This window comes from Streptopelia decaocto (assembly GCF_964273445.1).
Source record: "Streptopelia decaocto genome assembly, chromosome: 4".
Taxonomy (NCBI): Eukaryota; Metazoa; Chordata; class Aves; order Columbiformes; family Columbidae; genus Streptopelia; species Streptopelia decaocto.
Genome location: NC_138658.1, coordinates 1,010,746 through 1,022,242, shown reverse-complemented (window position 1 = coordinate 1,022,242; position 11,497 = coordinate 1,010,746). Strand labels below are relative to the sequence as shown.

The window sequence follows — 11,497 nt, the reverse complement described above, 5'->3', positions numbered from 1 at the left end:
GCGAAACGCAAACTCCCGTTTAAAACAAGTGCCTGAAGCCGGAGGCGTCGGCTGCTGTGTCCGAGACACTGGAAGCCAATTGCTTTGAGCAGCACAAAAAAAGCCCTTTTTCCAAGGCGGGTTTTCCCGTGGGTGTGGGTGTCTGTGTCCAACGTCCCTCAGCCCTGACACCCAGCCCGCGGCAAATCGCCGAGCCATGACCAGCCCCGACCAGCGATGACCAGCAATGACCAGCCCTGACCAGCCCTGACCAGCGATGACCAGTGATGACCAGCCCTGACCAGCCCCGACCAGCCCCGACCAGCCCCGACCAGCAATGACCAGCAATGACCAGCCCTACTAGCCCTGACCAGCGATGACCAGCCCTGACCAGCCCTGACCTGCTCCCACCAGCCCCGACCAGCCCGCTCCTCCTGTTCCCCCCACGGTACCTTTGCAACCTGAGCAATACCTCCCCTCCATACTTCACTCCCGGTATATTTTTGAGATGTTTGTATAAAACGGAATTTCAAGTTGACATACAATTGTATCTGAACCGCAGAGGAGCCCGTTTGTTAATAAAAATAAACCCCAACTACAAGCTTTTGTAATATCGGGGTGGGAGAGGATGGGGATGAGAATAAAAAAGCACCACCAAACCTGGCGAATATCGTGAAGCGCTTTGTTCTGCCTGCCGTTGGTGTGTGCAGTTGAAGCGTTCTTTGCGGGAAGGTGTTTCGCTGCATTTTCTGTGCTGCGAAACACGCTCCTGAGCGCCCGTCACACTGCGCCCGTTTCTGAAAAAAAACAAGTTATTTTAACAGCCGCTGCACAAAACCTTTGGATTTAAGAAATGGAAAGAGCCGTGTTTGCGTCTGGGCGGATTCCCACACCAGGGCCGCGCTCACCCACCTCTCGCGTGGCTCCCGGTGTCCTCCCGTGTTTTTGGGTTCCTCGTGCGCGGGTTGGGATCCCTGCCCCAGCCATCGGCAGCGCTGCTGTTCTCTTGGCCAGATGAAGGCCAGCGGGACGATGTTTGCAAGGGGAGACGGAGGAATGTGAAGCGAAATATCCCTAATGGTGAGCAGAGGTGGATGAGAAGCCGTTGGGGTTTTTAAATGATGCCTGAAAAATAGGGCGAGCAAACCAAGCGCAAAGGCTGCAGGCGTTTGCTGCTCCGGCGGCGCGCAACGTTTGATAATTCAGTATGGTAAAGCTGTTCAATTGGGGCTTTTCTGTGTGTAAATATATATATAAAGATAATTTTGTACAATTTAGCTGATATTTTTGTTTCCTTATTTGGACGTACGAAGCATGTGCGGGTGCGGCACAGCGCGGCCGAGACCAACCTCCCTTCACACCCGCCTCGTTTGCTCCTCCGTTGAGAAAAGGTTCCATTGCATGGGCAAAGCTTCCTGCATCTGCAGAAGAACTCAGAAAGGTCTAGTTAGTCACAAGTCCTCACCATTCTGTGTTCTATAGACCACAGAGGCAAGAATCTTTAAATCCGCACCTTTTCCGAAGCGCTTGCCCGTGACCCGTCGTGGCGTTCAGAACCGTTCCGTGCTCTGGGCGCTGGGTCCCGCTGCGGGACTCCCAAACCACACTCGCGCTCTCCAGCTCCCGAGGGCGGGTTTACAACGGTGCTGAGCGTCTGCAGCTGCCGCATAATCCCCAATTTGGGGCTTTGGAGCCCGGCTCTCAGCACCCAGCCCACGGGATGCTGGGTCCGAATCGCCGGGAAGGGTTGGAGACCTCGAAGGTTCGTATCGCTGGTTTCTCTGGGGGCTGAGGTTGGTCCTGGGAGCCCGAAGGGCTTGTTGAAATTCCGAGTTTCTCTGTTGGTTTTTGGGGAAACACTCACAGGGCTCCCAGGCCGTGAGCAGAACGCAGAGGGGCTGCTGGGCTTTGCTACCAAAAGACCGGATTTAAACCCAGCAACACAGCAGAAAACAGCACCCACAGCCAGGAAAACGACAGTGTTCATGCCTCCAAAGAATTCCTTTGTGCTAGGAAAAGGGGGTTGACTCCACAAAGGGTATGAAGAGAGCACAGTTTGCTGTATCTGGGGATGACAGATTTCAGGAGTGCGGTTCCTTGGAGTATGTCTGAAAAGAAGCGTGGAGGCTGATAAATGTGGGGGTATCTGGGGGTATCTAGAGAGCACTGATGGCAAAGCTCACCAAGTGACGTGACTCCGGTCTTCCTCCCCTGTCCCGGCAGCCGCACAGCGTCTTTATCTCACACAGGTTTAGCGGTGAGGGTTGGAGCGATCCCGGTACGTGGTCTCGTCCTCTTTGTTATCAGTTCCTACCGTTTCAGCATTTATCGAGTTTGCATTTGTCTGTTTTTGCATTTGTTGCAAAGAAAAAAAATCACACAACACCAAAAACCTAAACCCAGCCCACGGTGTCTTTCTTTACAAGCGAGATGTTATACGACTCCGGCTTTGTTTTCCATGTTGAATCATCATGTTGTCGGTTTCCTTCCTGAGCAATTCAAACGTTCGCATGTGCCAGGTTAGCAATGCCCCCCATGATAACGCAGTGGCTGGAGCGGGGCCCGGGCTCCCCCTCCTGCCCCCGTTTCCATCCCCGTGAGCACAAACAGCACGAACCCCTCTCCCCTCTGCTTTCCCAAAAGGATCCTTTTGTCTCTCTCAGAAAGAAGTCGTGTTTTGGAGAAAGCCCCAGACCCCGGTGCAATCCGCCCTCCATCCTGTAATTATACTTGGCAATTAAAAACTCACCGAGAAAGCAAAGTCGCATCGGTGGGGACCTGAACACGATTCCCATCAGCAGCTCCGCCCTTTGTGAACCGTGGAGCAGCTCGGGAAGGGGTGTCCCCAGAACCCCGAGCTGACGTTTCCTCCCCTGTTCCAGCGGTGCCACGTCGGTCCATCTCCCCCCGCCCCAAAACCCCAAGTTTTTCCCGCAGATCCGCACAGACAGAGCTCCCGCAGGCGATGGGAAAGCACGTTCACGCTTTTATTAACGGCGCAGGGACAGCACAGGTGCCCGAATCGGGGGGCAATGCCGGGCGCACGAGGGGAAAGCCTTGTTTTTGGAGGGGGGAGCTTGGGAAAGCTCCTGCCCCCCGCCAAAAACACCCAGGGCTGGGAGCAGAGCGAGCACGGTATCTCGGCACGGAGCAATCCCGTCAGGCTGGGAACGAGTCACCGCGGCGGTTATTGATTGCTGTGTGCGGACGGGGGGAGAGCCGGGGCGGGATGGGGGCAGCACCGCTCCGCCGCCCGCCCCGCCGCCCCCTTTTTGGTGCCATTCCTGCAGGTTTTGAAGGAGAAAAGACATAAAATAAAGTGGTGGGGCTGAGGGGACCGGGTGACGCCGCTTGTTTTGAGGGCACCGCTCACCTCTGCAGCAGCTTGTGCAGCAGCAGCTGGATCCAGGCGGCCTCGGGGGCCACGCACACCTTCCTGTTTCTCTTCAGGGTCAGGCTGCGAAGAGACGGGACCCCTGAGCCCCCTGTAACCTCGACCACATGGCCCTTCCGGCCGCCCAGAAACCCCTCGTGCTCCCCGACACCCTCACAAGGGGGTTTTAGTGCCTCAACCTCAGCCATTGGGGATAATTCATATTAAATAATACTTATAATAATATAACATACCTATATTTTTATATATATAATAATAATTCTTATTAAAAGAAGCAGTGGGATCCTGTACAAGAGCCTGGGCCCGGCCAGAGCCACCGCAAGGTTTGGGAGATGTGGGGTACACAAACACCTCTGTATGTTAGCACTGAAACGCGAACAAGCAATGGCGAGGGCCGGCTCGCCGGCTGCCCCACTTACACGATCTCCTTCCTGCGGCAGTGGATGCCCGGCGGCGTCACGTCGATGGCGAGGATCAGCCCCAGGCTGACGACGCGCGCGGTGGATTTGACGCACTTGCACCTCATGTTGGTCAGCAGGCTCTCCAGGGACAGCCCTGCGCCCGCACCGCGGCTCCGTCAGCCTCCGACCCTTTACAACGCACACCCATCGCCCGCCGAGCGCCCCGCTTTCACACACAGCTCGGAGCGAAGCAGCTTAAACCCATCAGGCAGATCCCCCCGCTCCCAGGGAACCCCATCCAGCTTCGCCACCCCATTTGAAATCATAGAAGCACAGGAGGGTTTGGGTTGGAGGGACGTTCCCAGCTCCCCAGTGCCCCCCCTGCCATGACAGGGCCATCGTCACCAGCTCAGGGTGCTCAGAGCCCCGTCCAGCCTGGCCTGGGATGTCTCAGGGATGGTTCATCCACCACCTCTCTGGGTACCTGGGCCAGGCTCTCACCACCCTCAGGGCAACAATTCCTTCATTTCTAACCCGAATCTCTCTCCTTTAGTTTAAAACCATCACCCCTTGTCCTATCTTAACAGGCCCTGTTCAAAAGTCTGTCCCCATCTTTCTTATCGCCCACTTTTAAGTACAAAAAGGCCACACTAAGCTGTCCCCGGAGCTTCTCTTCTCCAGCTGAACAGCCCAGCTCAGTTCATCCACCCCCCGGAGATCAACTCAGCTCACAGACAGGCGAGAGGAAAATCCGAATGCTTAGAGAAGCCCACGCTTGGCCCCATCCAGAGCACCCAGTGCTTCTGCCTGGGGATTTGGGGGGGGACAGACGGACCCCCCGAGGTCACTCACCGCGCCCTGGCACCGCGCTGCTGAGGAGCAGGGCCAGCGCCAGCGCCGCCGGCAGCCGCATCCTCACCGCCCGCCCCGAGCCAGCGCCGCGCCGACGCTTTATAGCCGACCCCACGGGGATTTCACAGGCTGGGAAACCGGGGGACAGGAGCTGCCATCACCTCCACTTCCCCCCCGCGCTTCCCCCGTCGCACGTGGCCCACCCCACCCCCAAGGACAAGAAAGCAGAAACCAGCACAGGTGCCTCCCAAGCCAAATGAGAAAACAGGAGGGGCTCTTGGCCCCCGCCTCGCCCAGGCAAGACCCAGGAGCAACCAAAGTAGAGGTGACTTCCTGCTCGCCCCCGGTTTTTGGAGGAGAAATGCCGGTGACCCCTGCTCTGCTCCCCACCCCAAGGGACCGCGTCCCCTGAGCATCCCCAAAACCCCCAGCACGGCACAAGAAGGGACATGAGTGACAGGGACCGAGAGCCGTGGCCTTTATTGGAGCTGTGGTTGTGCCCTGGGGGACACCCGGCTCCTTGCTGGTGGCACAGGGACCACGGGGCGCATGGTGGGAGGAAAGGGACGGGGGGAGCAGCGTTCACAACTGCTTAGGTGCACAAAACATGAAGAGCAAAGGGGCGCAGGGCACCGCGCAGCAGCACGCTGCCCTCCGCGCCAGGGCAGGGGACAGCGGGCGCGGAGCCCAGCTGTGCGCCCGCCACATCTGGCCGTCCCGCGGGCAGCAGCTTCCTCAGCGCGGAGCCGCTCTCTTCCTCCTGCCAAAAGCAGAAGGAGGAGAAACGTGTGAAGCCTGGTCCCCAGGGGATGCCCCACGCCCCCCCGTTTGCTGCAGGTGGAACAGGGCTTACAGGTTCGGGAGGTCCTGCAGGAGTTTTCTCACCCAGGGGGCGTCAGGATCCACGCAGACCTTCTCGAGGCTTTTTAGCTTAATCCTGAAAACACATGTGGGGTTTGAGCACAGCCACACAGCCGCTCCTCCAGCGCAGGGGCTCCAGCACCCGAGCCCCCCGCTCTTCCCACGAAGAGCACAAAGCTGCAATAGTTAATAACGTGGGGAGGGTGGGGGGGCGGAGGGTTTGTCGCCCCCCAGCAGGCACTTACAGGACCTCGGGGCGCCGGCAGCTGCTCCCCGCGGGCCGCACCTCCACGCTGCTGTATCTGCGCGGGGGGATGAAGCTCCGGGTCACCTTGGCGCAGCGGCAGCTCAGGTTGCCGTTGGCTTCCAGGAGAGCTGTTGGGAGGGGGGGCACACGGCCGCGGCTCACGCACCACCCAAAACCCCCCCACCATCCCCAAAACCTCCCCAGGCACCGCAACTCCTGCTGGGACCAAAGAGCCTCGGTGACGTTTAACCCCCCAAGATGCCAGCTCTGAAATAGCTCCCCCTCCCTTCCCCAGCACCCTGCAGCCCCAGCCTGGGCGCGGGGACCCCCACCTGCGTCCCCGGGGGGGTGCGTGGCCAGCAGCACCCCCAGCAGCAGGGCCGCCCGCGCCGCCATGCCGGCCCATCCGCCCCACGCGCGGCCCCTATTTGAGCCGCACGGAGGAGAAGTGAGCGGCGGGAGGGCCGGGGCTCGGTGGGTTCTGCCCGCGCTGTTCCCTGCTGACGCTGCTGCCTGCGCTTGCAACGCTGACGACAAAGAGCAGCTCCGGGCTCGGCTTCCTGAAAGTGGCTCTGTTTTCCCCTTCCTACAAAGCCAGGTCTTGCAAAGATATGGTCAATTCCCCCCACGCTCCTTTTTGCCTGCCTGCAGGTTTTCTTGGGCTGTTTTTCTTCTTTTTCTTTTCATGACCAGATATTACTCATTGCTCCTAACTCCAGAATTCCCCTTGCAAGGCGCATCGCAGCCACAGCTCTGCTCGCTCTTTGCTTTTGGCGCATTCCCCCTGTGGCAAATCACCCCAAAGCTCTGCAGAGTGACCTCGCACCCACCCTCTCTATTTCCTTATGAGCCGGCGCTGCTTTAGAAAAGCCTTTCAGCTGCCTGCAGACCCATCGCAAACGGCGGTGTTTGGTGTGGGGTTCACCGGCTCAATCACTTGGCTGCTTGCTCACAAATATCGGGCCCTAAAATGGGCACAGACAGAGCAAAGCGGCCACAATGAGGTTGTGTTGGGAAGGAGCTTTGCTCCCCGCCAGCCACTGGGTCTGCTGGAAGTGAGGGCTGGGACACCCATCCGTTCATAGAATCACAGCACGGTTTGGATTGGAAGGGACCTTAGAAGGTCCTTTCCCGGCCCTTGTCTCATTCCTCCATCTAAAAGGGGTTTTCATCCCCCAGCACACCGGCACTGCCCTCATCCTCCTACCCATGGTAGAAATACCTCACCTGACACACATTCAAACGCACGTTTTAATGCCCTGGTGTATCTGTGAAAGCGCAACAGTACAAGAGCGACGAATGCAAACGACAGTAAATTCAACTGCAACACTGGGGTTTATCAAAGCTCTGCCAAGTTTCTTCGAAACTAGGAAATCCAGGTAAAATACAACAGCAAAAAACCCAGGTTTTATTTGACTTGAGCTCTCAGGACAGACCACGCCACGCGGTGTAATGAAAAGCCCGGACACGCGCTCTGTTGATGAGCGTTTCATGCCAAAACCAGTCACAATGTCATTCCAGCAGGGACGGCAGCAGCCCCCACGGAAAAACACCGTGAAATCTAGAGGTGAGGAAATCAACGTTCACGATCACGCTGATCCGGGGACACCCCCAGGAACCCGCCGGGGCTCCGGGGGGCCGCGGGGCAGGTGTGACAGCCGGGCTGCCCCCCCCAGCGCGGGGCTCCTGGACACGACTTCCTTCGCGGGAAACTTATCTTTTCTTCCTGCGAAAAGCAGAAGGAGCAGAAAAGTGTGAATGCTGGCAGAAAGCGGCCCCGGGGGAGGAAGCTCCGGTGCAGCTGAAGGAAGTCACGGCTGCTTCCCCGCCGCAAGTGTCACCCGTGGGGACATCTCCCGACCACCCCTGTGCTGTGCCGGCTGTCCCAAACGAAGTGGCTTTCTCAGCCGAGCATCAACACACCAATGCACTCGCGATGGCCACATGCTGCTCCCACCACAATGATTTTTGCCAAAGCGTTTTTGGAGGCGCAGCGCTGTGCTCCAGCGGAGGGGAGCACCGCCCGCAGGGGCAGCATCGCCCCACCGCCACTTTGCACGGCAATTCTCACCCCGCTTCATCTTGGGAGGGGGTCCCGTGATCCCCCAGCACCCCCTGAGAGCACCCCCAGGGCCACAGACGTGAGGGGACACTGTCCACGGGGATGTCCCCAGCTCCACTTACGTGCTGGCGATGCGCTTCAGCAGCTTCTTCACCCAAGGGGCGTCGGGGTTCACACACACCTTCCCCGAGGGCCTTAACTTAATTCTGCAAGGCAGAGGAGAGTCCCTGAGCGCTCCCCTCGGGAGGCAGAGCCCGGGCAGGCGGAGCTGATCCGCTAGGCTCGGCTGATCCGCTAGGCTTAGCTGATCGCCAGGCTCGGCTGATCTGCCAGGCTTAGCTGATCGCCAGGCTCGGCTGATCCGCTAGGCTTAGCTGATCGCCAGGCTCGGCTGATCCGCTAGGCTTAGCTGATCGCCAGGCTCGGCTGATCTGCCAGGCTTAGCTGATCGCCAGGCTCGGCTGATCCGCCAGGCTCGGCTGATCCACCAGGCTTGGCTCCCGGTGTGGCCCACGGAGCGCGCTGAGCTGCTTGCGATGGGGACAACCCGCGGACGGTCAGCAGAAAGCGAGCGGCAGCGTGTTCCCATGCAGAGCAAACATGGCTCCGGGGGCCCAGGGGCTGCTGGGCAAAGCTAATTTTCCCCTGTAGATTTACACGGACAGGAGCTGTTGGTGACAAGGCTGGATTAAGGGCAATGCATCAACAGCAGGATTGATAGGGCTGTGCAAATATTGTACCAGAAGACACAAACGCATCAGTGTCTCACACTTCAGCTTAACTTAGTCCGGGCAGGAGTCACAAGATAAGGGCTTGACCCAACATGCTGTTTGCTCTCGGTATCAATAGTGGAAAAAGTGGTTCCAGCTCACCCTGCCTTGGTGTCTGAGAGCTTGATTCCTCCAAACTGCAGACACCCCTCCCAGCACGCTCCCCTATTGGAAATCGCTCTTTCCCCTGCTCAAAAGGGTTGTTTGGGTCCTGGGGACCCCAGCACATGAACTCTAGCGCATCTCCTCCCCCAGAGGCAAGCTGATGTTTCCCAGCCCCAAGGCACGAGCAAGCCTGTTGGCGTTTTTGTAAAGCTTTGCTTTTCGGAAGGGGAGCAGAGAAGCGCGGCAGCAGCAGGTGCAGCCCCGGAGCCGGAGCAGACAGCAGCTTTCAGCCCCTGAGCCGCTCAGGCCACCTACATGATCTCCGGCCGTCTGCAGGTGCTCCCCACGGGCCTTATCTCGATGCTTTCGTATCTCTTCGGACTGATGTAGTCCGAAGTCGTCTTGACACACCTACAGCTCAGGTTTCCGTTCACCTCCAGGATGGCTGAGAAAGAGAGAATGTGGCAACTTACAGAGACAAACGGCGTCATTTAGAGATGCAGCAGCTCCAAATCTCCCTTAGCGAGCCAAAGAAATTGTCCCTTTCCATACTTTTGGTGACAACACCTCATTATCTGCACCTGTGCCTGGATACCCTACTCTTACACAGGTCCTGAAAGCTGAACCAGCTCCTACCAAAGGAGGAAGATCGCGGCTTTTCCTCGGCTACAAGAGAAACCTCGAGCTAAGCATCCAGTCCCTGGCTCCTCCGCTGCATTTGGGCGTGGGGTGCAGGCGATGCCATCCCATGGCCAGGACCACGGGACGCAGGCGACGCCGTCCCATGGCCAGGACCACGGGACGCAGGCGATGCCGTCCCACGGCCAGGACCACGGGACGCAGGCGATGCCGTCCCGTGGCCAGGACCACGGGACGCAGGCGATGCCGTCCCGTGGCCAGGACCACGGGACGCAGGTGACGCCGTCCCGTGGCCAGGACCACGGGACGCAGGCTGGGACCTGCCATCCACATCACCTCTGCACAGATGCCCGAAGCTCACCTGCGTGGGCTGCGTGGGACAGCAGCAGCAGCAGCAACAGCCCCGGGAGCACGGGGACTCCTGTCCCCAGCCCCACCAGCACTCGCATCCTGGCGGCAGGCTCGGCCCCGAGACGGACTGGGGAGCGGGTGAGCAAACACCCCTATTTATTGGGGAGGGTCACGCTCCGACGCGAGCAGCGAGGTTCAAACTTCAGCCGTCACGTCTGGCCAGCGGAGCGTGAACAGCGGTGATGACATTTCTCGGATGCTACCCGCGCCCGAATCAGAAGCCGAGTTTACACCATTATTGATTAAAGCCAGGCACTGGGGTGAGGGGCAGACCTGGATTCCACACACCCTGTTCCTGATTAGCTGGCTCTGCACAAATATCACCCTCGGCTTCCTTTAGCATTTACCCCTCAACCACCAAAAGAGCCCAGAATCAAGTCAGAGCACAAACCCCAGGTAAGCAGGGGCTTTTTAAATACACTCAGATATTTACATATTTCTTTCTTAGTGCTATAATTCCCCCACGCTATTTTTGCTCTCTCTTACATCATCAAAAATGCCTATCACTGTACCACGGAAAAATAATACAGAACTCTGCTTTGCATTTCCATTACAGAATCACAGCATCATCGAATGTCAGGGGTTGGAGGGCCCTGGAAAGCTCATCCAGTGCAATCCCCCCATGGAGCAGGAACACCCAGCTGAGGTTACACAGGAAGGTGTCCAGGCGGGTTGGAATGTCTGCACAGAAGGAGACTCCACAACCCCCCTGGGCAGCCTGGGCCAGGCTCTGCCACCCTCACCCCAAACAAGTTTCTTCTCATATTTAAGTGGAACCTCCTGTGTTCCAGTTTGCACCCATTACCCCTTGTCCTGTCACTGGTTGTCACCAGAAGAGCCTGGCTCCATCCTCCTGACACTCCCCCTTTCCATATTGATCCCCATGAATGAGTCCCCCCTCAGTGTCCTCTTGTCCAGCTCCAGAGCCCCAGCTCCCTCAGCCTTTCCTCACACGGGAGATGCTCCACTCCCTGCAGCATCTTGGTGGCTGCGCTGGACTCTCTGCAGCAGTTCCCTGTCCTGCTGGAACTGAGGGGCCACAACTGGACACAATATTCCAGGTGTGGTCTCCCCAGGGCAGAGCAGAGGGGCAGGAGAACCTCTCTGACCTACTGACCACCCCCTTCTAACCCACCCCAGGTACCATTGGCTTCCTGGCCACAAGGGCCCAGTGCTGGCTCATGGTCACCCTGCTGTCCCCAGGACCCCCAGGTCCCTTTCCCCTATGCTGCTCTCTAATAGGTCATTCCCCAACTTATATTGTTCCTGCCCAGATACAAGACTCTACACTTGCCCTTGTTATATTTCATTAAATTAAATTCAGACCCTTCAAACTTAGCACTTGATTGTAAGGGTAAAACACTGGACTAGAGGAGCTCTGAAGAACCCTTCCACCCCACGCCATTCTGTGACTGTGTGGTGAGCGCATCCCTTGGGCAGCCCGTGCTGACCGGGTCCCTGCCTGGCCCAGGGCTGGCTCTGGACAGACTGCCCAGAACGGGCTGGGCTCCGCTGCTGCGGGCGGCGGGTCCACAGCAGCCGATGAACGGAGCACAGCGGCCGTTCCCCTTCAGACGTGCCCTCTCGAGTCACACCGAGACACAGATTTTCACAGCAAGCCCAGCCCCGGCTTCATCTCCCAAGTGATGCTCTTGGGTTTCCCCCAAAACACCGCGCTGGCCCTCGAGCCGCTATGAGTTTCTGCTTCGGGTAGGAAATGCGAAAGAGATGTGGACACAGCGAGAAAGGAGAACTCAGAGATACTGTAATCCCAGG

At 58.2% G+C, this 11,497-nt stretch overlaps 3 protein-coding genes across 3 annotated transcripts; all 3 read right to left on the bottom strand.

Moving 5' to 3' along the window:
- Window positions 1-2,965: 2,965 nt before the first annotated feature.
- LOC309439093 (C-X-C motif chemokine 13-like) lies at window positions 2,966-4,689 on the bottom strand. The gene is made up of 4 exons (XM_082051221.1): window positions 4,627-4,689; window positions 3,793-3,928; window positions 3,353-3,436; window positions 2,966-3,263 (listed from the first exon to the last, which is right to left on the bottom strand). The coding sequence occupies exons 1-4, from the start codon at window positions 4,685-4,687 to the stop codon at window positions 3,167-3,169; spliced, it is 378 nt and encodes a 125-aa protein (XP_081907347.1). The 5' UTR covers window positions 4,688-4,689; the 3' UTR covers window positions 2,966-3,166.
- Window positions 4,690-5,092: 403 nt separating this feature from the next.
- LOC309439055 (C-X-C motif chemokine 13-like) lies at window positions 5,093-6,256 on the bottom strand. The gene is made up of 4 exons (XM_082051180.1): window positions 6,067-6,256; window positions 5,733-5,862; window positions 5,480-5,563; window positions 5,093-5,386 (listed from the first exon to the last, which is right to left on the bottom strand). Exons 1-4 carry the CDS (start codon window positions 6,128-6,130, stop codon window positions 5,362-5,364), a joined length of 303 nt encoding a protein of 100 aa, XP_081907306.1. The 5' UTR covers window positions 6,131-6,256; the 3' UTR covers window positions 5,093-5,361.
- A 1,658-nt stretch (window positions 6,257-7,914) lies between these two features.
- Window positions 7,915-9,759, bottom strand: LOC309439065 (interleukin-8-like; the record flags this gene model as incomplete). Its single annotated transcript, XM_082051188.1, has 3 exons — window positions 7,915-8,002; window positions 8,987-9,116; window positions 9,672-9,759. The coding sequence occupies 3 exons, from the start codon at window positions 9,757-9,759 to the stop codon at window positions 7,915-7,917; spliced, it is 306 nt and encodes a 101-aa protein (XP_081907314.1).
- Window positions 9,760-11,497: the final 1,738 nt, after the last annotated feature.

What these genes read in the sequence shown, in the direction of transcription:
- LOC309439093 (XM_082051221.1), bottom strand. Translation starts at nt 4,687, where the DNA reads ATGCGGCTGCCGGCGGCGCTGGCGCTGGCCCTGCTCCTCAGCAGCGCG. An exon ending in CAGCGCGGTGCCAGGGCGCG is followed by an intron (nt 3,929 to 4,626) that starts GTGAGTGACCTC and finishes GTGCGGGCGCAG; the next exon opens with GGCTGTCCCTGGAGAGCCTG. An exon ending in CTGCACAAGCTGCTGCAGAG is followed by an intron (nt 3,264 to 3,352) that starts GTGAGCGGTGCC and finishes CAAAACCTGCAG; the next exon opens with GAATGGCACCAAAAAGGGGG.
- LOC309439055 (XM_082051180.1), bottom strand. Translation starts at nt 6,130, where the DNA reads ATGGCGGCGCGGGCGGCCCTGCTGCTGGGGGTGCTGCTGGCCACGCAC. An exon ending in TGCCGGCGCCCCGAGGTCCT is followed by an intron (nt 5,564 to 5,732) that starts GTAAGTGCCTGC and finishes ATGTGTTTTCAG; the next exon opens with GATTAAGCTAAAAAGCCTCG. An exon ending in CTGCAGGACCTCCCGAACCT is followed by an intron (nt 5,387 to 5,479) that starts GTAAGCCCTGTT and finishes TGCTTTTGGCAG; the next exon opens with GAGGAAGAGAGCGGCTCCGC.